The sequence below is a fragment of the Ursus americanus genome, chromosome 12 (assembly GCF_024610735.1).
Source record: "Ursus americanus isolate L20-20 chromosome 12, mUrsAme1.1.p, whole genome shotgun sequence".
Lineage (NCBI taxonomy): Eukaryota > Metazoa > Chordata > Mammalia > Carnivora > Ursidae > Ursus > Ursus americanus.
The window spans coordinates 19,588,202-19,612,021 of NC_142138.1; the positions used below are offsets into that span (position 1 = coordinate 19,588,202).

The 23,820-nt window shown below is 35.0% G+C and overlaps 1 protein-coding gene across 3 annotated transcripts in view; it reads left to right on the forward strand.

Moving 5' to 3' along the window:
- The window catches only part of EFCAB7 (EF-hand calcium binding domain 7), a 51,037-nt gene that overhangs the window by 14,113 nt on the left and 13,104 nt on the right, over positions 1–23,820 (forward strand). For all 3 annotated transcript variants that reach the window (XM_087865963.1, XM_087865962.1, XM_045802166.2), the window contains exons 7-12: positions 5,757–5,898; positions 9,174–9,283; positions 11,584–11,741; positions 12,350–12,483; positions 18,193–18,341; positions 23,324–23,533. In XM_087865963.1, coding sequence (XP_087722089.1) covers positions 5,757–5,898; positions 9,174–9,283; positions 11,584–11,741; positions 12,350–12,483; positions 18,193–18,341; positions 23,324–23,533 — 903 coding nt within the window. The remainder of the gene's footprint in view (positions 1–5,756; positions 5,899–9,173; positions 9,284–11,583; positions 11,742–12,349; positions 12,484–18,192; positions 18,342–23,323; positions 23,534–23,820) is intronic.

A 23,820-nucleotide genomic window follows, 5' to 3' on the forward strand; every position in this document is an offset into this window, starting at 1 on the left:
TTCTTCCACCTTAAATATTTTATAATTCTAAACTAGTATCCCTTACCATTCCAGATGGGTGACTATAAACATATTCATAAAATATTTTAGATGAAATTCCATTTGATAATGCTATAGTCAAAATTGATTTGAAAGGAAAACATGTTTTTCATTTGATGTCAGAATCTTAATTCAAACTGTCTCAAATGGTAACTTGTCTAAATTTACAAGTGTGAGTGTATCTTTCCTTTCTCCTCTGTAACAATTGTCATCTTCCAGGGTCATGTTGATTATACCACAGCCAATTGGCTTTGAAATAATGTCAGCATCTGTTGTTAGTCCTTAATATATTCCCATCCAAGGGATTTACAGGGAGGCTAAATGAAAATCTGTATATACTCTTACTCATCATCAATAGTTGAACTTTTGGCTCAAGCCCCCTTTTGAGCCTCATTGAGTTATACAAATTTTGAATTTAAGTACCCAGAGTATATTTTGTTTGGAAATATGATCTAATGGTAGAAGCATTGATCCAAAAGTCTAAGGCTGTAGACCTCATATTTCTATAAACTCCTTGTAAAATTCAGATTCTATATAACCTCTGGGTACCTTAATTTCTCTGTTTATTAAAATGACTAATTTATATCTACCCCTTATTGCCTCATAGGGATGTTGTTGAAATATCATATATAATGACTCATTTCTGTCATGGGCAGTATACTTACAAAGATGAATTCCAATAAATTAAGGTCACATTTTAATTTCTCAGAATTAAAAGCACATATCTTTTATACCCCAAAGGTGTGACAGTGCTTGTGATTAATGACTAACCAAAAGCTTGAGTAATAGTTCAGCAATAATGGTAATTTCTTAAAATTCAGTTTAAGAAGACATTTCCAAAGAAAAGATGAATATAAAAATGGAAAACTTATGTAAGTTGAAAAGTAACCAAAACTAAAATAAAAGGAAACAGAGAAAATACATACATCAAAGCATAAAAGGGTGGTCATTATCTAAAACAGTCAAAAGAATTTATTAAAATATGTAATAAAAATACCAAGTCTTTGATAGACTTATGAAAATAAAGGATGAATAGGCAGTTCACAAAAAAGGAGACAAAAATAATAAACACATGGGGAAAAGTCCTACCTTGCTAGTAATTGGAGAAATTCAAAATAATGCAAAAGTTGTTACAATACCATTTTAATTATTATATCATTTTATTGCATAAATTGATACAAAAATTGATATAATAACATATACAAAAATATGTGGAATACTATAATGAATATTTTATGTACCCAAACCTTGCTTAACAAATCATTCTCCACTATTACCCAGTTGTTTTTTTCTTTTTTTAAGATTTATTTATTTATTTATTCGAGAGACAGAGAGAACATGAGCTGGGGGAGGGGTAGAAGGAGACAGAAGGAGAGAGAATCTCCAGCAGACTCCCCACTGAGTGCACAGCCCAATGCGGTGCTCCATCCCAGGACCCCAAGATCATGACCTGAGCCCAAACCAAGAGTGGGATGCTTAACTGTCTGAGACACCCAGGCACCATCCCAACCCAATTTTTTAAATGATAACACTACTGACCAAGTTATGGTAGTGGCAAAATTATTACATTATACATTGTTGGTGGTATTGTAAGATTGGATCACTGTTTTACAAAGCAATATGGTAATACATGTCATTAGCCTTAAAATGTGCATACTTTTGGCCTAGAAGTTCTTTTGACGGATATTATTCATGAAAGGGAAAGCATTTAGACAAAGTAGTCTTCATTTTATTATTATTTATACTGATGAGAAATTAGAAATGACCTAGATATCAAACATTTTAGAAGTAAGTAAGTAATGGTATACCAACTCAATGGGTAATTATAGAACCAGTTAAATTGAAAAAACTAAATATTGCTTAGCAAAATGTTTTTTATTGTGGCAAAATATACATAACATGAAATTTACCATTTTAACCACTTTTAATTGTATGGTTCTGTGCATTAAATATATTCACATTGTTGTGCAACCATCACCACTATCCATCTCCAGAACTTTTTCATCATCCCCAACTGAATCTCTTTACCCATTAAGCAATAACTCCCAATTTCCTCCTCTTTTCACTCTTGGCAAATAGTGCTCTACTTTCTGTCTCTTAATTTAACTAATCTAGATACCTCATATAAGTGGAATCATACAGTATTTGTCCTTTTGTGTCTGCCCTACTTCACTTAGCATAATGTCTTCAAGGTTTATCCATGTGCAGCATATGTTAGAATTTTATTCCCTTTTAAGGCTGAATAATATTCCATTGTATGTATATTCCACATTTTGTTCATCCATTCATTCATCAGTAGACATTTGGATTCTTTCCATCATTTAGCTGTTGTGAATAATGCTGCTATGAAGATGGTTGTACAAATATCTGTTTGAGTCTCTTTTTTCAATATATATCCAGAAATGGAATTGCTGGATCATATAGTAATTCTATGTTTAATTTTGGGGGGAACTGACAAACTTTTCCACAGTGGCTTCACATTTCACGTTCCTACCAGCGATGCACAAGAGTTCCAATTTCTCTACATCCTTGTCAGCACTTGTTATTTTCTGTGTTTTTGGGTTTTGTTTTTGTTTTTTTAATAGCTATCCTATTGGGTATTAAGTGGTAGCTCATTGTGGTTGTTCTGATTTGCATTTCCCTAATGTTGTGATGTTGAGCATCTTTTCATGTGCTTATTGGCCATCTGGTATCTTCTTCAGAGAAATGTCTATTCAAGTCTTATGGCCATTTTTTAATTGGGTTTTTTGGGGTTTTGTTGAGTTATAAGAGTTTTTAATATATTCTGGATATTAATCCATTTTCAGGTACATGATTGCAAATATTTTCTCCCATTCGGTGGGCTGCTTTTTCATTGTTGTTGATAGTGTAGTTTGATGCACAAAGTTTTTTAATTTTGATGAAGTCTAGTTTGTCTATATATATTTTTTCCTGGCCTGTGTTTTTGGTGTCAGATCCAAGAAATCATTGCCAAATCCAATGTCATGAAGCCTTTCTACTATGTTTTTGTCTTAGAATTTTATTGTTTCAGTACTTACATTTAGGTCTTTGAACTATTTTGTGTTAATTTTCATATATGGTATAAGGTGGGAGTTCAAATTAATTATTTTGCACTTGGATATCCAGATTTCCCAGCTTCATTTGTTGACCAGATTGTCCTTTCTCCCATTGAATGGTCTTAGCATCCTTTTTTTTTTTTTTAAGATTTTATTTATTTATTTATTTTCAAGACAGAGCATGCATGCGGGCAAGTGATGGGTAGATATAGGGGAAGGGAGAGGGATAAGCAGACTCTGAGCAAAGCGCGGAGCCTGACACCGGGCTAGATCTCAGGATCCCAAGACTATGACCTGAGCCAATACCAAGAGTCGGGGGCTTAACCGACTGAACTACCCAGGTGCCCCTGGTCTTAGCATGCTTGTTGAAAATTACATGATCATGTACGTGACAGTTTATGTCTGTGCTGTCTGTCTATTCCATTGGTCTATATATTTGTCTTTATGCCACTATCACACTGTTTTGATTACTGTAGCTTTAAAATGAGTTTTGAAATCAGGACGTGTAAGTCCTCCAACTTTGTTCTTCTTTTTCAGTAGCAAAATATTTTGGATATAACATTAAATAGAGAAGATACAACATAAAATAATGTTAATTAGAATGTAAAAAATAGGTTTTTATGTAAGGCCAACCCTTAGGAAGGATGACATAGAGATCAAACTAAGATGGTAGAATTATAGAGATTTTTTCCCCTATTTCTAAATTTCTAGTTTTAAATGTATTTTGGTGCTATGAAAATAATATAAAATATGAAAATAGTTACCATTTATACAATAGAAAAATGATATATAAATACATGTTAGGATTATTTAGCCTTTAAAAAATGGGTGAGAAATCATTCTCAATGTAAATTATGTTTATTCTTGCCTTTTTAGTGCCATTGCAGATAATTCTATAATGGATTACTAGTATTTTTTATATTATTGTATACAGCTAATGCATACCTTTTCAGCTTTCTTTTTTTTTTTTAAAGATTTTATTTATTGATTCGACAGAGAGAGAGACAGCCAGCGAGAGAGGGAACACAAGCAGGGGGAGTGGGAGAGGAAGAAGCAGGCTCATAGTGGAGGAGCCTGATGTGGGGCTCGATCCCACAACGCCAGGATCACGCCCTGAGCCGAAGGCAGACGCTCAACCGCTGTGCCACCCAGGCGCCCCCTTTTCAGCTTTCTTAATATGATTAAAGCCTTGAGCTTATTATTTAAATATCCTTCCAGATAATTTTTCAAAATCCTTTTTTATAAAGTCATTTCAAAACCTTATAAATATATTTGGAAGTCATTAGGAATAGAACAGAAATATGTTTCACATTATAGGTAGACAAGCCTATTAATGATAAATTGAGCATTTTTTGTACACATTTATGGCAATGGCACAATTTCTCATATCTTCATTGGAGAATTTTTTACTTTCTGCATGTGGCATCATCTTCGAGTTTTATTTAATTCTATTTAAGAGATCCCAGACCTACTAGTTTCGACCAGAAGGGATTTGGCTAACCAGAAATAGCAGAACTAATCGTATAGAAAGTCTTTCTCAAAACTGATGTTTATGAGCATTTTGCTATAGCGGTAAAACTTTAATTTAGTGTTCTTTTAGTTACTTGGACTTGGAACAGTTATCTTGCCTGTCATATACTTTACATTTTATTTTCACTTTTTTTTTTTTTTAAAGATTTTATTTATTTATTTGACATGACAGAGACAGCCAGTGGGAGAGGGAACAGAAGCAGGGGGAGTGGGAGAGGAAGAAGCAGGCTCCCAGGGGTGGAGCCTGACATGGGGCCTGATCCCATAACGCTGGGATCACGCCCTGAGCCGAAGGCAGACGCTTAAGGACTGCGCCACCCAGGTGCCCCTATTTTAACTTTTTAAATACAAAGTCATCACCTTTCCTTTCATCAGTTTTAGTGGTCCTTAGTCATTTTTACTATGTTCCAAGTACAAATCCTGCCCTAATTATTGTGACAGCATTTTAAGAAAATATTTATGTATTTATTTGAGAGAGAGAGCATGAGTGGTGGGAGGGGCAGAGGGAACGAATCCTCAAGCAGACTTCCCGCTGAGCGTGGAGCCTGACTCAGAGTGGGAGGTGAGAAGGGTCCTTGATCCCATGACCCATGAGATGACCTGAGCCAAAACCAAGACCCGGACCCTCAACCAACTGAGCCACCCAGGTGCCCCTGTAGCAGTATTTTTATTTATTACTCCGTTTCAGTACTTCTCCCACTCTCATGAACTTCATTTTTCTTATTTCTTTTTTCCATTATGTCTTTTCCTAGCTTTTCATTATCTAAATTCTGCTAATCCTTGAAGATATGGTTCATAGATTGCCCTCTCAGTTTACATCGATGTCCACCCCCCCATCAGTCAGACACTATTGAATACCTACAGTGTGCCAGGGATTATTTTAGGAACTGGAGTTATTATTTTGCACATGTGATTATTTTCTTGTTCTAACCATGTACTACTGTCAATTATAATTGAATTGTGTTAGGCCGGTTTCCGTTTGTTGTTTTACCTCTTAATGATGCAAATTACTGGAGGCCAATGACTCTCTTTAACATTTCTTTTATATCCTCCTCAGGTTTCTCTTTATTACTGTGCATGCTGGAAACTTTTAATAAGTGTTTGAAAAAAAATTTTTTTCCTTCATTTCAGGAGTGGCAATGTGTACAATCGAAAGGTTGCTTTTTCTTAGAAGAAGATGGTGAAATCATTAGTCATCAGTATAGGATGCAAATAGCTCAGAGATCCATGGTTTATCTAACAATTAAACCGTTAAACCTGAGTCAAGTTGAAGGCAAGTTTAAGTTTTTCATTTTGAAATTTCAATTTATGCCCTCTGAAAATGCTTATGTAAATGTTTGGTAGCCTCAGTAAAGGAAATAATCTACCTAAGAAACATGGTTACATATACTTCAAGAAAGAAAGCATTAGTTTATACTTTGTGTTAGCATATCTTACAAAGTATTTAAGTTGCTTTTCATTATGTTTAAAGCATGCTTCATTTTAATTTATTTAAAAACAACGAAGGGTACCCTGGTTTCTTCATGACATAGAGTTAACTTTTTATTTACTAATTAATTTTTAGCTTTTCCATTTGTCAATTTTTAAAATTAATATGTTTAAGAGAAGTTCTATAGGAAAAAAAAAAAGAGAAGTTCTATAGGAACATAATTTGGGGCAGTATGAACTGCAAACATTTTTTTTATACCTTCAAAGTCCTATGTCATATGACTTAAACAACCTTTATTAATAATCTTTGCATTCATGATAATATTCTTTTTTTGTATATAAATGCTAGATACAAATTAATCCCCTAGTGTCTAAAATGGTTATTATATTTTTAATTAGTGAAAATGTCTATAAGGGTGCTTTCCCTAAATACCCTTTTAATGTTGTTTGTTCTAAGTATCAATTTTTCTTTTTCTTTTATTGTGTTTACATAATAAGAAAATGTTTATTTTATTACTAGAGGATTCTTCCCCACTTCATTCTTTTTGCTTCCTAAAGTAGAGATACCAAAAATTTTCACTGTATATCTTATAGGATACTTAAAACATTTGGTGGTTGACACTTTTAAGTGACAATTACAGTAATCATTTTTTCAGATAAAGGTATCAAGATAGGCCTGTATATTCAATGCAGATGTTAATTCTCCATATTCTCATGAAGATCCTTTATTCACTTATTTATTAATTATTTATTGAGGACCTTATATGTCAAGTCCTTATGAACTTACATTCTAGTGGGGGAAACTAACAATAAATAATAAACATAATAAATAGTAAATGATAGGGTATGTTAGAAAGTGATAAGTCCTATGGGAAAAATAGAGAGGGATAGGGCATTGTGAATGTTGAGGGAATATGAGTTGCCATTGAAATGGAGTGGTTAGTGTATGCTTCATTAAGAAGTTGACATTTGAGCAAAGACTTTGAAAGAGGCATATCAATTATCAACTGCTTTGTAACAAATTACCCCAAAACTCAGTGGCTTAAAACAAACAATTTTCACTTGTAAGCAGGTTTGCTAGATAGTTATTTTGTTTTGAGCTCAACTTTGCTCTTCTCTATAAGACTCTCTCATGCCTCTGTGACCAGCTGCAGGTTAGCTCATTGCTGGCTTTACTGGTCTTGGCTGGGCTGTCTCTGTATGAGATCTCAGCTGGACAACTTGACTCTGCCCCATATAATCTCTTACCTTCTAGTGAATTAGCCTGGACTTGCTCTCTTGGTGTAACAGGGATCTCAAAGAAAAAGCAGAAGCACTTAGGGCTTCCTGAGGCTTGGGCTCAGAACTGGCACATTACTTTTGCTACATTCTGTTGTTCACAGCAAGTAATAAGGCAAGTCCAGATTTATAAGATAGAGAAATAGACTTGATTTCTTGATGGAGGAGCTGCAGTCACATTGCAATGTGATGTGAATACAGAGAGGGCAGCCATTTCTACACTCTTCCACAGAAGGCAAGGGAGTAAGCTTTGTGAATGTAGGGCTGGTGGAAGGGATGGGTGCAGAGTGGTGAAGAGTGAAGGTGGCAGAGCATTCCACATAGAGGGAATACTCTGTCAGAGGCTCTGAGGTGAGAGTGTGCCTGGTGTTAGAAGAACAGCAAGGTGACTAAAATGGCTAGAATGCGGTAGGAGAATGAAGGAATGAAGTAGGAGATGAAGACAGGATGGAACCAGGACAAAATCGGGTAGAGCTGATTTTGTTTGTTGGTTTGTTTTTGCCATAATGAAAACTTGGGCTTCTGAGAGAAGGGAGGAACCTTAGGAGGATTTTTCCCATGGCTGCCCTCGTGATTTTCTCTTTATCTTTAATTTACAACTGTTTGAATATGTGTCTAGGTGCTTTTGTTTTTCTTGTTGATGTATTATTGTGGGTGTGTTTGTATTTATTCTGCTTGGATTTTTCACTACTGTCTTTCATTATTTTTAGAAAAATTTTCCATCTTTATTTCTTCAAATATCTCTTCTGCTCTCTCTTTTCTTTTTCCGCTTATATGGTGCCTGACATCTTGTCTTCTGTGCTGCACCACAGATAAGCCAGTGCTTGCATCTCATCTCTTCTTGGGAGGGTGTGTATTTTCTTGGATTTCAGACTACTTGGTTGCCCTGAGACCTTAGCTCTGATGAGTTCAAGAAAAAAATTATGATTTTCTAGTTCGTGTACTGTTTCTTATTGTTAGGGTGGGAGCAACATTATTCAAAAACTCTCAACTCCATGAGACAATTTTGAGTAGAGACAGGACATAATCTGACATATTTTAACAAGAGCAGTCAGGTTGCTATGTTGGAAAAAGATTAAAGGGGACCTGAGAATGCAAGGGGTCCAGCTATGGTGCTATTGCAGACTTCTAGGAGGGTACTGATGATGCTTTGAACCAGAAATGTAAAAGTGATAAGAAGTAGAGATCCTGGATATATTTTGAAGGTTAAGCCACAGGATTTCCTGAAGATTGGCTGTCATATGGGAGAGAAGAAAAAAGTTAAAGATGATTTCAAGATTTTTGGCTTGATTGGAAGCATGGCAACTGGAGGGATAAGTTACTATTTATAGAGACTCAGAGAAGAATATAGATGGACAGTTTTTTTTTTTTAAGGGGAAGGTCAGTTTTAGACAGAAATTCAAGTGAAAATGTGAAGTAGGCAGTTGATTATATGGGTCTAAAGTTCAAAGAAAAGGTTCTAGCTGGAGATATAAATTATAGTGTTGCCAGCACAGAGATGGTGTCTAACATCTTTTCCTCCAGTGCCTTTCCACAGGTAAGCTAGTGCATGAATCTCATCTCTCCCTGAAAGTATTGGTTTTTCCTTGGATTTCAGGCTACTTGGTAGCCTTGCAACCTCAACTTTCTGATAAATTTAAGAAAAGTTATGTTTTTTTAGAAAGTAGGTATAGACAATATTTCTAGCAAGTATATAGTTAAAAATGCTATGATGTTTCTATATAAAAATGGGTTATGTATTTAAAAAAAAATCCAAAGGAAGAAACCACCAACTTCTTTTTTAGATAGGAAAGAGTAAGTAGTAATTGCTTATTTTAAGATGTTTGGGTTTTTTGTTTATAGGAAAACCATCCCCTTGGTTATCAGTTGACACTGCCTTGTATATTCTTAAGGAAAATGAGAATCAAGCGAATCTACAACTCATGTGTTTTACTGAACTACGAAATAGAGAAGTATACATATTTATTTCCTAATGTTTAATTAAAAACTCTAATATGAACTCAAGTTTGGGGAAAATAATAGTTTTTCTATATTTGTTTTTAACTTTTGTATCTTCCCCTCCAATTAGGGTATATACAATACTTAAGCACTATGCATATTATATGTGTCTTATTAATTGTGATGGATTTTTTCTTGTTTGCTGAGTTTAAGAGCTGAGGATTGATTAGTAGTCTTGGCTTTATAACATAAGTTGTGTGACATTTTACTTCACTTTCTTCTTCTCTAAATGCCCAGATGCCTCACATGTGAACATTTTTTTATATGCAATAAAAATGATTGATGCCAGTGGATTTTTCCCCTAAATACAAGCAATTCAAGACTTTGGAAAAGTTGCTTTAGATGTTTGTCTTTCTTATACTACTACTGCAAAAAAGAAAAACTTCAAGATTACTATCCTCAGGCTTGACTCATATTATAGGGTTCAAAAATAGATTGATCGGAAGGAATGCTTTTAAATGATTTTATATGTTGCCCGTGGGGTTGTTCTGATCTTTCCTAATTATATATTTACTCAGAGGCCAAATATGTGAGGGAGATACATAAATGTGGCTATTTATTTTATGAGGACTACAAAATACATCTGCTACACAACAACAGGAATAATACTATTCAAGGGCTTACTGCAATATCATATTTAATCTTTATATAGGTCCAACGACAGACAAACATTTCCCTGATGGAATGTTGTATAAAAGTCTTTATTGTAGGCTTCCTAACAGACAAGAATAGTTATAGGCAAGAAACAAATAAAATGACAGAAGTTAATGTTTTGATGAAACTCTTCTTCAGAACTGACTACAAAGTTAAGTTCAAGATAAAGCATTGTCTAAAGCAATAGCTTTTCCCATTTTGTTTTGGATAAAATTACTTTCTTATGATATTGCATGTATAAAAATGCTAGTACATAGCAAGCCTGTAATAAACTTTGAATGAATTTCTATGTACCTTTTTACTATATTGGCTTCTGTTTTTCTGTAATATGTCATATTTACAAAGGAGTTTTATTTTTAGTTTCACAATTACTTTCTTTAAGAAGAGTTTTGTGCCCATGAAAGACTTTCCATTTGCCATCTGCAGTGGCAGTTCAAGGTTATATGTGGAGATAAGGGAAGTTTGTGGGGTAACATGTCTTAGGAAGCAGCAGGAACTGCTTCTCACTCTTGAATATCAGCCTACATCTGGCCAATTTACAAGATTATGGTTTCCCAAGGAGGGATTTGGTCAATCTTTAGTCTTCAAAATGACCCTAGTTTTATTGGATTACTTGTTGTATCAGGATAGGATGTGGTTACTTTAGGATGGTTATGGTTCCTCTGACTTGTGAGGGCAGAAATAGGGCTGAACCCAGAATTCAGATAAGCAACTTTATTTTGTGTATGAGTCTCCAGGATGATCTACTGCATTTTGAAAGTTTTTGGACAAAATACTGAATAGAATTCCCTAGGGCGATTCTGTTCTGAAGGGCAAATAGCTGTTTGCTTAGCTGTTATACACGATGAGAAAATGCTTAGATTTAATGTATTTGACATAGATAACCCCTAGGTTTTATAGGTAGCTGTTTGGTTCCAGAACACAACTAGAAGGTCCATAGGGAGATGCCATTAGACTTTCTTTTATGAAACAGGAAAATTAAATATTTCTTGTACAAATGTCCTGGCACTCACTATAAATATACTGTGTGATGGAAAAGAATTTCGTATAAGGTAGGTTTATCTGGGATTCTACCATCTTGTTTTATAGTCCGTATTACATAAATAATAGTAAAATTCCAGTGCTTCTGTCTACATAATTGTACTCTTACAAACATGGCTAGTTCATACAAATAGTAAACTCTTGAAATATATTTAATTTTTACTTTTGGTTATTGAACTCTAATTTACAAATCACATACTTATGTTTGAATCAAACTAGGAAATTGTAACTGAAAAATTATTCTAAGATCTCTGCTTCTTGTTGAAGATATTTGCATCACAAATGTTTTTGAAGATTATTGGGGAAGATTTAGAAATTATATGACTTCTTACCTATTATAGTATTAGGCATTTGTTTGTAAAATATATTATGAACTATGTCTAATGGGCTTGTGCCAGGGCTACCATTAATAAGATTTTGAAGCCTGTAAAAGATTGATAGAAGCGTAATAGAGTTGGTGAATATTGATAATTTACTTCTAACGCTTCTCTTTCAGAAGAAAGATCAAAAGTCATTAAGACTCATGGTGGTGGTTGTTTTTTAATTCTTTTGAGAAAAGGTGTTTGGGTGGACTGGTGAACTAGGACCTGGAATTTACTGGTTAATTCCTTCCACAACTGGCTGTAGGCTGAGGAAAGAAATAAAACCAATAACTGAAGAGGCCCAACTTGTGTATAGAGATGAAACAGGGGAATTATTTCTTACAAAGGAATTTAGGTAAGTTTTGTTTATTAAGGTTAGAACTATACCATCTAAACTGGTTATAGATCAGTAGCCTGTCTACTATCCTTTCCTTTGGCCAGCCACCACCCCTACCTCCAGATTCTAATTCAATAACTCAACTCATTCACTAGGCATCTGAAAGTGATTTTCCATTCACAGATCTGGGATTGCCATTCATTTCTGGGTTCCACACATTTGGCAAGTCAACTTTAGTCACACATCTACAGATTTCTACCTGACCAGGCACTGCCTTAAAAATAGATCCTGCTAGTTGAATTGTTTACTTAGATAACTGTCAAATATGAAATCCAAATACTTAGGTGGTTCTCTCATCCTAGATCTATACAGTAATATCTGGTAGAAGAGGAAGAAGAAAGTAGATTGGAGAAAGGAGAAAAGAAGGAGGGAATTACTATTCATTGAGGTCCTACTATGTGTTGAGATACTATGGTTGTTTTAGAAGCTTGTTTATCTTATAGTAGACTTAGTAAGAAGTGTATCTGGATACATTAAGTTCACAAAAATTATTTAATGCCTTGATATTACTTTATTTTAGTCTAGTTGCCTTGCAGGCAAGTAATTTCTTATTTTTGTAATTTTAGGTCAACTTTATCAGATATATTTGAAGTAATTGATTTAGATGGAAATGGTCTCCTAAGCCTTGAAGAATATAATTTTTTTGAATTGAGAACAAGTGGTGAGAAATGTGATGAAGATGCTTGGGCTGTCTGCCGTGGTAAGCACTTGTCTTTTTCCTGTTTTTTGTTTTTTTTTTTAAAGATTTTAATTATTTATGTGAGAGAGAGAGCACACAAGTGGGAGAATGGAGAGGAACAAGCGAACTCTGTGCTGAGTGCAGAGCCCGATGTGGGGCTTGATCCCACGACCCTGAGATCATGACCTGAGCCGAAATCGAGTAAGCCTGTTTAACTGACTGAGCCACCCTGACGCCCTGCACTTTTCTTTTTATTAGTGGATATATAAGAAAATATGTAACGTCTTTTCATCCTTAAGAAGGAAAATGTCAAACCTCTCCATAGAATATTATTATGGCAATTAGGACAGTTAAAAAGTAATAGCATTGTGGGGTGCCTGGGTGGCTCAGTCGGTTAAGCTTCTACCTTTAGCTCACGTCATGATCCCAGGGTCCTGGGATGGAGCCCCACATTGCACTCCCTACCCAGAAGGGATCCTGTTTCTCCCTCTCCATCTGCCCTTCCCTCCTGCTCACACTCATGCTCAGGCACTCCCTCTCTCTCTCTCTCTCAAATAAATAAAATCTTTTTTTTTTTGAAGTAATAACATTGTTTATAGACCATAAAAGCACAAACATTTGTATTCCTTAAATTGATGGTATTGTATTTAAGTAAAAAGAAAATATCATTTACTTAAATGTAATTTCATTTTTAGCCTATTATCTTTGGAGCTTAGAATGGAAAAAAATTTTGTCCCAGCTCTTGATACTAATGGGACTGAAATGGTCAAGAGCTCTGAAGTGTGCCCAGGAGAGGGCAGCAAAGAACTAATAGGCTAGAGTTTTACTAAAAATTAAGCAGTTTCCAGGAAGTTCTTTTTTTAAAGATTTTATTTATTTATTTGAGAGAGAGAGATGCGATAGCAAGAGAGAGAGGACGAGCAGGGAGGAGAGGGAGAAGCAGTCTCCCCGCTGAACAGGGAGCCCAACATGGGGCTCAATCCTGGGACCCTGGAATCATGACCTGAGCCAAAGGCAGGTGCTTACCCTGGTGAGGCACCCAGGGGCCCCTCCAGGAAGTTCTTTGTGTATGTTAAGAATTCTTTAGTTTTTTGTGTTTGAGTTGAATTAAGAAAGTACATTCATGGACGTATGGAAACCAAAAATGCCAAGATGGGCAAAGAAAAATAAAGGATGAGACAAATTCTGTTATCTCTTAGGAGAAGTCTGGGAAGAAGGGAGGACTTATATATTTAAGGCAAGGACTGAAAAATCAAAGGGGAAAATCGAAAAGCCATAGCCAACTATAGATCATAGAATAAGAAGGCCAGAATGCAGTCAGGAGACAGATTAACTCACATATTGGTATCACTGTGGTAGTAAGGTATCCTACTCCTTTGGTTCTTAAAATGGTCTAGGCTTGGCAAAATCGGTGAGCCATGTGGGAGTCTGATAAATCTGTCTATCTAAATAGCAAATAAAGTAGAAATATTATTAATACAAAGGTTTTCAAAAATCTCTCTTTTTTTAAAAAGATTTTATTTATTTGACAAAGAGAGAGAGAGCCAGAGAGCACGAGCTGAGGGAATGGCAGAGGGAGAGGAAGAAGCAGGCTCCCCTCTGAGCAGGGAAACCCAACACAGCGCTTGATGCCAGGACCCTGAGTTCAGGACCTGAGCTGAAGGCAGACACTTAACCATCTGAGCCACCCAGGTCCCCTGCAAGAAATAGATCTCTTTTTAACTGAAAGTTTATATAGTATAATCAGGAACAAGAAATGCATATTGATTTATACTGTTAAACTTTTTTTTTTTCTTTTAAACTTTGAATAACAAGATTGATAATACACAGAATATTTTTAGGAAGATTTAATCATCATAACTTTAATGCTATAATCTTTTGATTATGGTTGGCACTAGAGCACATTCAATGATAGTGAATCATAATTAGAATTTTCTTACAGTAAAGTTTTTGATGAATAAAATTTTAGTTTCATGATTAAATTGGGGAAGCCTAGCTGGCTCAGTCAGTTAAGTGTCCATCTCTCGATCTCAGCTCAGGTCTTAGTCTTAGGGTCATGAGTTCAGGTCCCGTGTGGAGCCTACTTAAAAAAAAAATAATTTAATTTCATTGGTAGAATTGATAGTTAACATTTTTTGAGAATTTACCATATACCAGTAGGAAGTACTTCTTTTTTTTTTTTTTAGAGAAGTGGGGGGGGGGGGTAGGGGAAAAGGAGAGAGAGAATCTTAAGCAGGCTCCACACCCAGCCCAGAGCCCAATGCGGGGTTCAGTCTCACAACTGTGAGATCATGATCTGAGTCGAGATCATGACCTGAGCCGAAGTCAAGAGTCAGATGCTTAACCGACTGAGCCACCCAGGTGCCTTCAGCTGGAAGTACTTCTATACATCAACTCTCTGAGGTATGTCCTATTATTTCTCATTTTACAAATAAGGAGACAGAATCAAAGAGGGTAAGTCACCTGATCAAACAGTAGGAAAATTTCACAGCTGAGTTTCACACCCAGGTAGTTAAATTCCAGAACCTTAAATAGTCTGCTACAAAAAATTCCCCAAGTCTGGTTGACTTAAAAAATGATTTAGAAGGAATGTCTCCTTCACCAACATTAATAGTACCGCAAAGAATTAGGCTTTTTAAGTTCCGAAGATTTTATTTTTCTAGTCATACATAATAATTTTATCCATCCTCCTTAATAATAAGAAAATGTATTATTTATCTGTAAGATAATTTAATAAACTTTTTTATACTTAAAGTTACCATAATTTTTATTATTTCTTAAATAGACTTTGTTTTTAGAGCAGTTCTAGGTTCATAGTAAAGATTAACTAGATCTCCCATATATTCCTTTTCTACCCTCTACAGATTTCCCCTATTTTTAACATCTTGCATTAATTTGATGCATTTGTTAAAATTGATGAACCAATACTGATGTGTTTTTATTAACTAAAATCCATAGCTTATATTAGGGTTATATTGTGCTGTATAGTTCGCTGGATTTTGACAAATGTATAATGTCATGTACCTGCTATTTACAGTATCATACAGAATAATTTCATTGCCTTAAAAATCCCTTGTGTTCTACCTACTCATGTATCTATTCATCCCTTCAAACCCCTGGCAACCACTGATCTTTTTACTGTCTCTATAATTTGCCTCTTCCAGAGTACGTTGTTGTTGGAATATCATGCAGTATGTAGCCTTTTCAGACTGGCTTCTTTCACTTAGCAGTATGTATTTAGATTTCTTTTTTTGGCTTGATAGCTTATTTCTTTCTAGCACTAAGTAATAATTCCATTGTATGAAGGTACTATAGTTTGTTTATTCAATCACCTATTAAAAGGCATGTTGGTTATTTTGACTTTTTGGTAATTATGAGCGTAGCTGCTATAAATACGCATGTGCAGGGGTGCCTGCGTGGCTCAGTCAACTGGTTAGGCATCTGCCTTCGGCTCAGGTCATGATCCCAGGGTCCTAGGACTGAGCCCTGCATTGGACTCACTGCTCAGCAAGGAGCCTGCCTCTCCCTCTGTCCCTCCCCCTGCTTGTGTTCTCTCTCTGTCAAATAAATAAAATCTTTAATAACAAAAATACTTGTGCATATTTTTCTGCATATATAATTTTCAACTTGTTTCAATTCATTTCAATTCAGCGATTGCTGGTACAATAAACCTATGTTTAACTTTGAAAGAACTGCCAAATGTCTTCCAAAGTGGCTGTACCATTTTGTATTCCCACCAGGAATGAATGAGCGTCTGCATTTGGTATTGTTAGTTTTTGGATTTTAGCCATTCTAATAGGTGTGTATCTTGTTGTTTTAATTTGCAATTCCTTAATAACATATGATCTTCTCATATGCTTATTTGCCATCTGTATATCTTGTTTGGTGAAGTGTCTTTCAGATCTTTTGCTCATTTTTTGATTGAGGTGTTTATTTTCTTACTATTGAGTTTTAAGAGCTCTTTGTATATATTGGATATGAATCTTATCAGCTGTGTTTTGCAAGTATTTTCTCTCAGTATGTGGTTTTTCTTTTAATAGTGTTTTTCACAGAGCAGTAATTTTTAATTTTAACGAAGTCCTGCTTAACCATTTTTTCCTTTCATGTGTCATGCTTTTTGGTTTGTGTGCTTTTGGTGTTGAATCTACAAACATGTAGCCAAACACAAAGTCACCCAGATTTTCTCCTGTTATCTTCCAGAAGTTTTATAGATTTGTGCTTTTGGTCTATGGCCCATTTTAGTTAATTTTTGTGAAAGATGTAAGGTCTTTGTCTACATTTATTTTTTTTGCCTGTGGATGTCAGTTGTTCTAGCACCACTTATTGATAAAACTATCTTTTCTCCTTTGAATTGACTTTGCTCCTTTGTCAAATATCAGTTCAGTATATTTGTATGGGTCTATTTCTGGTTTCTCTGTCTATTCCACTGATCTATGTGTCTAATCTTTTGCCACTAGCACACTGTCTTAAGTATTATAGCTTTAAAGAAAGTCTTGAAGTTGGGTATTAATGAATTTTTAAAAAGTAATGGAGGATTGAGAATTTTAAGTTTTAAGAGTAGATTACTTATTGATAGTCTCTATAGTACAGTATCTAGATACATTTTTCTTGAAAGTAATGATTTCTTTGTATCGATATCAATTATTATTTTTTTCATCTTGCTTTATTACATCGTAGCTCCAGCCCCCAGTTTAATGGCTACCGTTTCTATGATCTAATGTAATCTACATTTACTTTTTTTTCCTTGAAAAGGTTCTTTGTCACTTTCCAAACTCTATAAACATTTTCTATTTATCTATTAATACTATTAATCTATTATACTACTATTAAACTATTAATCAGTCAATCAGTTTTAAATTGTTATGTCTCTGCTGCTTTTTTTACAATAATGCATACAAAAGAGGTATCTCAAAGAGTACTGTTTTCCTTGGGTATATTACAATTGGAAGCTGGAAAATAAAATCTTTCTTGTTGTAGGGCAGTCAACAGAATAAGGACAGGGGACAATTTGGTTAAAATTAGAGTAATTAGGCATATAGCAGTCTCCTTAAACCTGGCACCATCCACATCTCCCTTTTTGAAACACTAGTAGTTTTGGGGGTATTATGTCAAATTCATCCAGGTTCTCCTGGGTTTAGGTTGCAAACATATATGAAGCATTTTAATTTTTAAAAATATGTATCAGTATATACTCTAGATAAGCAAGCAGGTTGGGACTTACCCAGAAAAATGACAATTTCCTTTAATTTTGGAATATATTTGCATTATTTATAACTTCTGATTTTTTTGAAAACCAAATCATGTAGTATGATGGTGCTTTGTGCTGAGTTGTGGGAAATTGAAATGGTATCTCACTAACATGTTTTGAGCCATTTTCATTCCATTTTTATATTGTTCATGGATTCATAAGGAAGGCACCCTTTAAAATAAATATTTATGAGTAATAATATATAATAGGCCTTTTATTAGATGTATTACTTTTAAAATTATATAAGAGGGGCACCTGGGTGGCTCAGTCAGTTGAGCATCCAACTCTTGATTTTGGCTCAGGTCATGATCTCAGGTTCGTGGGATGGAGCCCTGTTTTGGGGTCTGCACTTGGTGGGGTGTCTGCTTCTCTCTCTTCCTCTCCCTCTGCTCTCCCCCCCCCCACTCACTCTCTCTCTTTCTCTGAAATAAACAGATCAATCTTAAACTACGTAACAAAGAAACTTTTGGTTGTTTTAACAGACAATTTTGATACAAAGAAGAATGAACTAACAAGACAGGGCTTTATGGATCTGAATCTAATGGAAGCCAATGATCGAGAAGGAGATCCTCGTGACCTTTGGGTAACTCTGCACTCAATGGGCTACAATAAAGCTCTGGAATTGACAGAGGTAAAGCAATGTAAAAGTTTCACAATGGGCTTAATGTCCATAATATTTTACTCCATGAACATTGTCCTGACACATGACTTTTGAATTGGGCACTCAAATCCTTGAACTTGAATGAATGAATGAATTGTGAGTGCAACAGTGTGTTTCTGCTAGTTTATGCAAGTTTCTGTTCTTACATGAAATTTAGTTACTTCCAACATTTAAGTAATTCAGAAACAAAAGAGTTTGAGCATATGATATGCAGAAAAAAAATTGGTAATTAAAAAATTATGTTTCTTAATTGGTGATGGCTATTTTAGTTGCTAAAGTCTCATGTCTATAGGGAATTCTTTGTCCTAACAGAATAAAGCCTAAGACTAAGGGGAATGTGTCTGTATGACAATTGGAATTCTGATTCTTGGGTTAATATTTGTGAAACACTTGGAATGGTGCTTGGCTTATATATAGCATTGCGTATGTATTAGCTATCATTATTAAGACTTGCAGTAAACCAGAGAAATAATAAAAATGAGGACTTCTTAAATTCTGTATTTTGCATCAGGTGTAAAATAAAGAACTTATGAGTTTCGGGCCATGTACCAGATAACAGTGCATTTGTTGTTCATATTCTTTTTTTTTTTTTTAAAGATTTTATTTATTTATTTGACAGAGAAAGACAGCCAGCGAGAGAGGGAACACAGGCAGGGGGAGTGGGAGAGGAAGAAGCAGGCTCCCATTGGAGGAGCCTGATGTGGGGCTCGATCCCAGAACGCTGGGATCACGCCCTGAGCCGAAGGCAGACGCTTAACGACTGAGCCACCCAGGCGCCCCTGTTCATATTCTTAAAAATAATATCTGTCCTTTCTCTAAATAAATCAACTTAACTTAGGAGGGTAACACTAGCATCAACAACTTTACATTTTGGGTGTATGGAGACTTTGGTTTAAGTCCTAGCTTTGACATCATTCAAAATCCCTCATAAACCTCTTCTCTGAAAAGTTCTCTATAATTTTTTTGCCATTTTTAAGAATAGGAGGTGAATAGTTATAATAACTTTTAACTTTTTATATCCTACTTTAACCTAACGTTCAGTGAATACCACATTCTGCCTATGGTGTAAAATCAGCATCTAATCTATGAATAAAGTATCTACTACACATGCTTTCACTTAGTAAGAAAAATCAGTTAAGAGCAATTTAAGATATTTTATAGCATTTACTAATGTTATCGACCTTTGAAACCATAGGCAAGAAGGATTTCTGAAGTAAAAAAATGAAATTTTTTTATTTTAGAGAGGGGAGAGAAGCGTGCACATTTGAGGGAGGGGCAAAAGGAGAGGGAGAGAGAACTTCAGCAGACTCCTTGATGAGCCCAGAGCCCGACAACCCATGAGATCACACCACCTGAACTGAAACCAAGAGTTGGACACTTACTGACTGAGCCATCCAGGCACCCCTGTTTTGTTTTTTAAAGGTTTTATTTTGGGGGCAACTGAGTGGCTCAGTTGGTTAAGCATCTGCCTTCAGCTCAGGTCATGATCTCAGCGTGCTGGGATCAAGCCCCACGTCTGGCTCCCTGCTCAGTGGGGTGTCTGTTTCTTCCTCTCCCTCTGCTCCTCGCCCCACTTGTGTGGCTCTCTCTCTCTCAAATAAATAGGTAAATAAAATCTTTAAAAAATTTTAAAAATTAAAAAAAAAATGAACATTTTATTTTTAAGTAACCTCTACACCCAAAATGCAGCTCAAACTTACAACCCCGAGATCAAGAGTTGCATACTCTACCAAACCAGCCAGTGCCCTGGTTGTGGCTTTTCAATAGTGAAATATTTTGACCCATCCTGAAAATAAATGTACTGTTAGAAGTACATATTCATAAATCATAGAGAAAGAATCAACTGTATAAAATCAATTTGGAAATGCTTAGAGAGTCTTCTGGAGCATAGTCTCAGTTCATGTACCACAATTTTTCCAGGTTAATTTAGTTACAGATAAAGCATGGGCTAACCACATCCTTCATTATCTTAGGAAAGTTTTTCCTCAATGATTAATATTATAGCCAATTTATCCCTTTTGGAATGAGTTGTTTCATGGAAGATTTTATCTAATACCAGGTGGTTTTGCCAGATCTTCTCATGGTTTTCAGAATATGATCGTACACAGTGTTTCAGAATTTGAGAGGCCAGGTTTTGCATATCTGTTTTGTTGCATATACCTTAAACTTCTCCGTGATTTGTTTTATTTTGTTGTTTTATGTAAGGATTTTAGTCGGAATACTCTGTTTAGTATAATGATCTGGTAAAGTATTTCTATAATATTTCTAAAGTGTTTCTATAGTACTTTTAAAATACTTATACAGTACCTGTAATATAGCATATTAGCTTCTACGGAACTTCTTTTACTTTGAGTCTTTTCCTTTATGGCCATTATTTTAGGTATCAAATAATGTATTTGTTGTTCTTTTTTTTTTTTTTTCCCCCCAAAGTAAGCTCTACACCCAATATGGGACTTGAACTCATGACCCTGAGATCAAGAGTTACATGCTCTACTGACTGAGCCAGTCAGGTGCCCCTTGTTCATTTTTATTTTATTTTTGTTATTTTTTCGCCCTTCTTCGTTTTTTTTTTTTTTTTTAAGATTTTATTTATTTATTTGATAGAGATAGAGACAGCCAGCGAGAGAGGGAACACAAGCAGGGGGAGTGGGAGAGGAAGAAGCAGGCTCATAGCAGAGGAGCCTGATGTGGGGCTCGATCCCAGAACGCCGGGATCACGCCCTGAGCCGAAGGCAGACGCTTAACCGCTGTGCCACCCAGGCGCCCCCCCCTTCTTCGTTTTTAAAGGGTACTTGATCAGAGGGGAAAAAAATCCCCCTCGGTTCAATAGCATTTTTAAAAAGTCAGTTATTCTAAGAGCATACTAGCTATTAGTTTATATATTTTACTCTCTTATGTCTGAGAGAGGCACAATTTAGTCCTTTAATTGTATTTCATGGTAAGGAAACAGATTTTACAAGAGACTAGGCAACTTACTGTATATCAGGTCCGGTAGTGTTTTTTGTTCGTTTCTTTCTTTAGTATAAGACTCATCCACATACAACATTAAGTAAGGATTTGGTACCGGAGCATCCAAAAATTCTGTTCGTGGCATGGATACTTTTGATTTACAGAATAACAGTGAAAACATTGTCCTCATTCAGTAAGAGTTATAGAGTTGTTGGATTGAGAATGTTATACCAGCAAACAGTAATACAAGAAGGAGAAAATAACAATTCATAATCAACTAATTGGCATAAAAATGTTAGGTAGTTTCCATTAGTGATAGGGATGTATGTGTGGTAACATACGATTTAAAGGATTCAGTTAGGGGAAGGTATGTGGGAGGGATGTGTGAAAATAGGTGATGGGGATTAAGGAGGGCACTTGTGATGAGCACTGGGTGATGTATGGAATTACTGAATCACTGTATTGTACACCTGAAACTGATATAACACTGTATGTTAACTATACTGGAATTAAAATAAAATAAATATAAAGACAAAGGATTTATATATTTATATATTCCTATAACTATCATAAATAATCTTCTCTTTTTTTTAGAAGTCTACATTGTAAAATATTTTCATGCATTACCTATTAGATATTTCCAACAACCCTTGGCAGAATATATACTATTTATTCCCACTTTTTCAATGAAGAAGCTAAACTTCATAAAGTTAAGTGACTTCCCCAGGTCACATAGCTAGCAAATGGCAAAATCCAATTACAAACCTACATCTTCTGTTTTCTAGTCCAATGATGTTTCACTCTACTGTTGCTCTTATAAAAATGACTTTATTATTGCCAAAGTTTGGAGTCGTTAAAAACTTTTTTAAAAATAAAAATTTCTGCTGATGTTCTACTAACTTCAGACATTTATCTTTTGTCCCCCAAATAAAAAGATGACCATCAGTATGTGTAAATTCACTATTTATTCAACAAATATTTATTGAATGCCTACCATGTAGTGAGTCTGTAATAAAGAGGCACTGAGGATCAATGATGAGTAGAATAGTCAGAATTCCTGCCCTTACGGAACTTACAGTCCATGAAGGAGAATGATTAATTAAGTGGAAAATAAATAAAATCATTTAAAAAACATTTTGAAAGAAACAAGCCAGAGACCAGACTAGAGAAGAATAGTGCAAGGGGGAAGTAGATTGGGAGACCCAAGCAACTCTCTCAGTAGAGGTGACCCTTAAGCCTTAACCTGAAGGAAGAGAGTGAGGTACCCATATAAAAAGATGTGAAAGAATCTTCCAAGCAGATAGAATACTATGCACGAAGTCTCTGACATGGAAAGAGCTTTATTTGTTCTAGAATCGGATGATCAGAGTAGCAGGAATATACCAAGGCAGGAGGACTTCGTTGGATAGAGACACAAAGGTGCCTGTGTGCATTACCATGTTGGCTATGGTAAAGACTAAAAGGTAGATGTTAGAAAGATCCGTTTCCAAGTGCAGAATATCCTTTAGATCTCAGATTTTAAAGGTGCTTTTATGCTAACTTTGAACTGTGAATTTATTTTTCTACATTCTTTTAGGTGCTCTATAGCCATGACTTAAGTTTCAGTTGTAAATATAATAATTCTTTTAGGGTCCTTTGATGATTTCTTTCTGTAGTCTTAAAGTTAGAAAAGGAAATTAAATAACTAATATGCCATATATTAGTTTTAAACCAAATGGAGGGGTGGTCCTGTGGTGATAGGTGGTATTACTGATTTGCTTGAGATTATAGTTTTCTTTCCTTTTCTGTGAACATTGTCAGTTAACAAGCTAACAAAAAAGTCATAATTTTTGCTTTTTTATTATTGAATTCATGATACTAAAATCTTCTTCTAAAGGTATATGAGGACAAGCTAGAATGTACAGTATATCTTCTTAAATCATATGATAAACATATTAATAATATAATTTATTTTTAATTCTATCAGAAGGCTAAAACAAGGTTCGCTTTTTCTTTCTTATCAGGCATGCCCATTTGTCATCGATATCTATGCAGACAAATGCAAGCCAAGAATTAAAGCTGTCCATATGGAAGCATGCAGTGGGCAACTTGAGAAGGCCATTTGTAAATCTGTCCTTAACAAAGGCGATGCCAGGGTAATGGATGGCTATGAAAATATAATTGTACATACTTATAAGCGTGACACCTGGATAACATCAGTTATTGAAAACAAGGTATTATTTATGAGGTGGTTCTCATAACTGCATTGTTTACTAGTATGTTCCATCTTTCTTACTCTATTCTTGCACAGTAATTAATATCATGTTATATTAATAGTATTTATAATGGGCAATTCTTCTCAGGTTTCTAATTCAAACTAAGCATGATAATTTTTATGCATTTTTAAAAGTTTGAGATAATTGTATTGGGAAAATTATATATTTGGAGATCTCTGAAGATAGAGCATAACCTGGGTACAAAGTATTTTATTTAGTTTGTTATTAAAAATCTTCACACATAC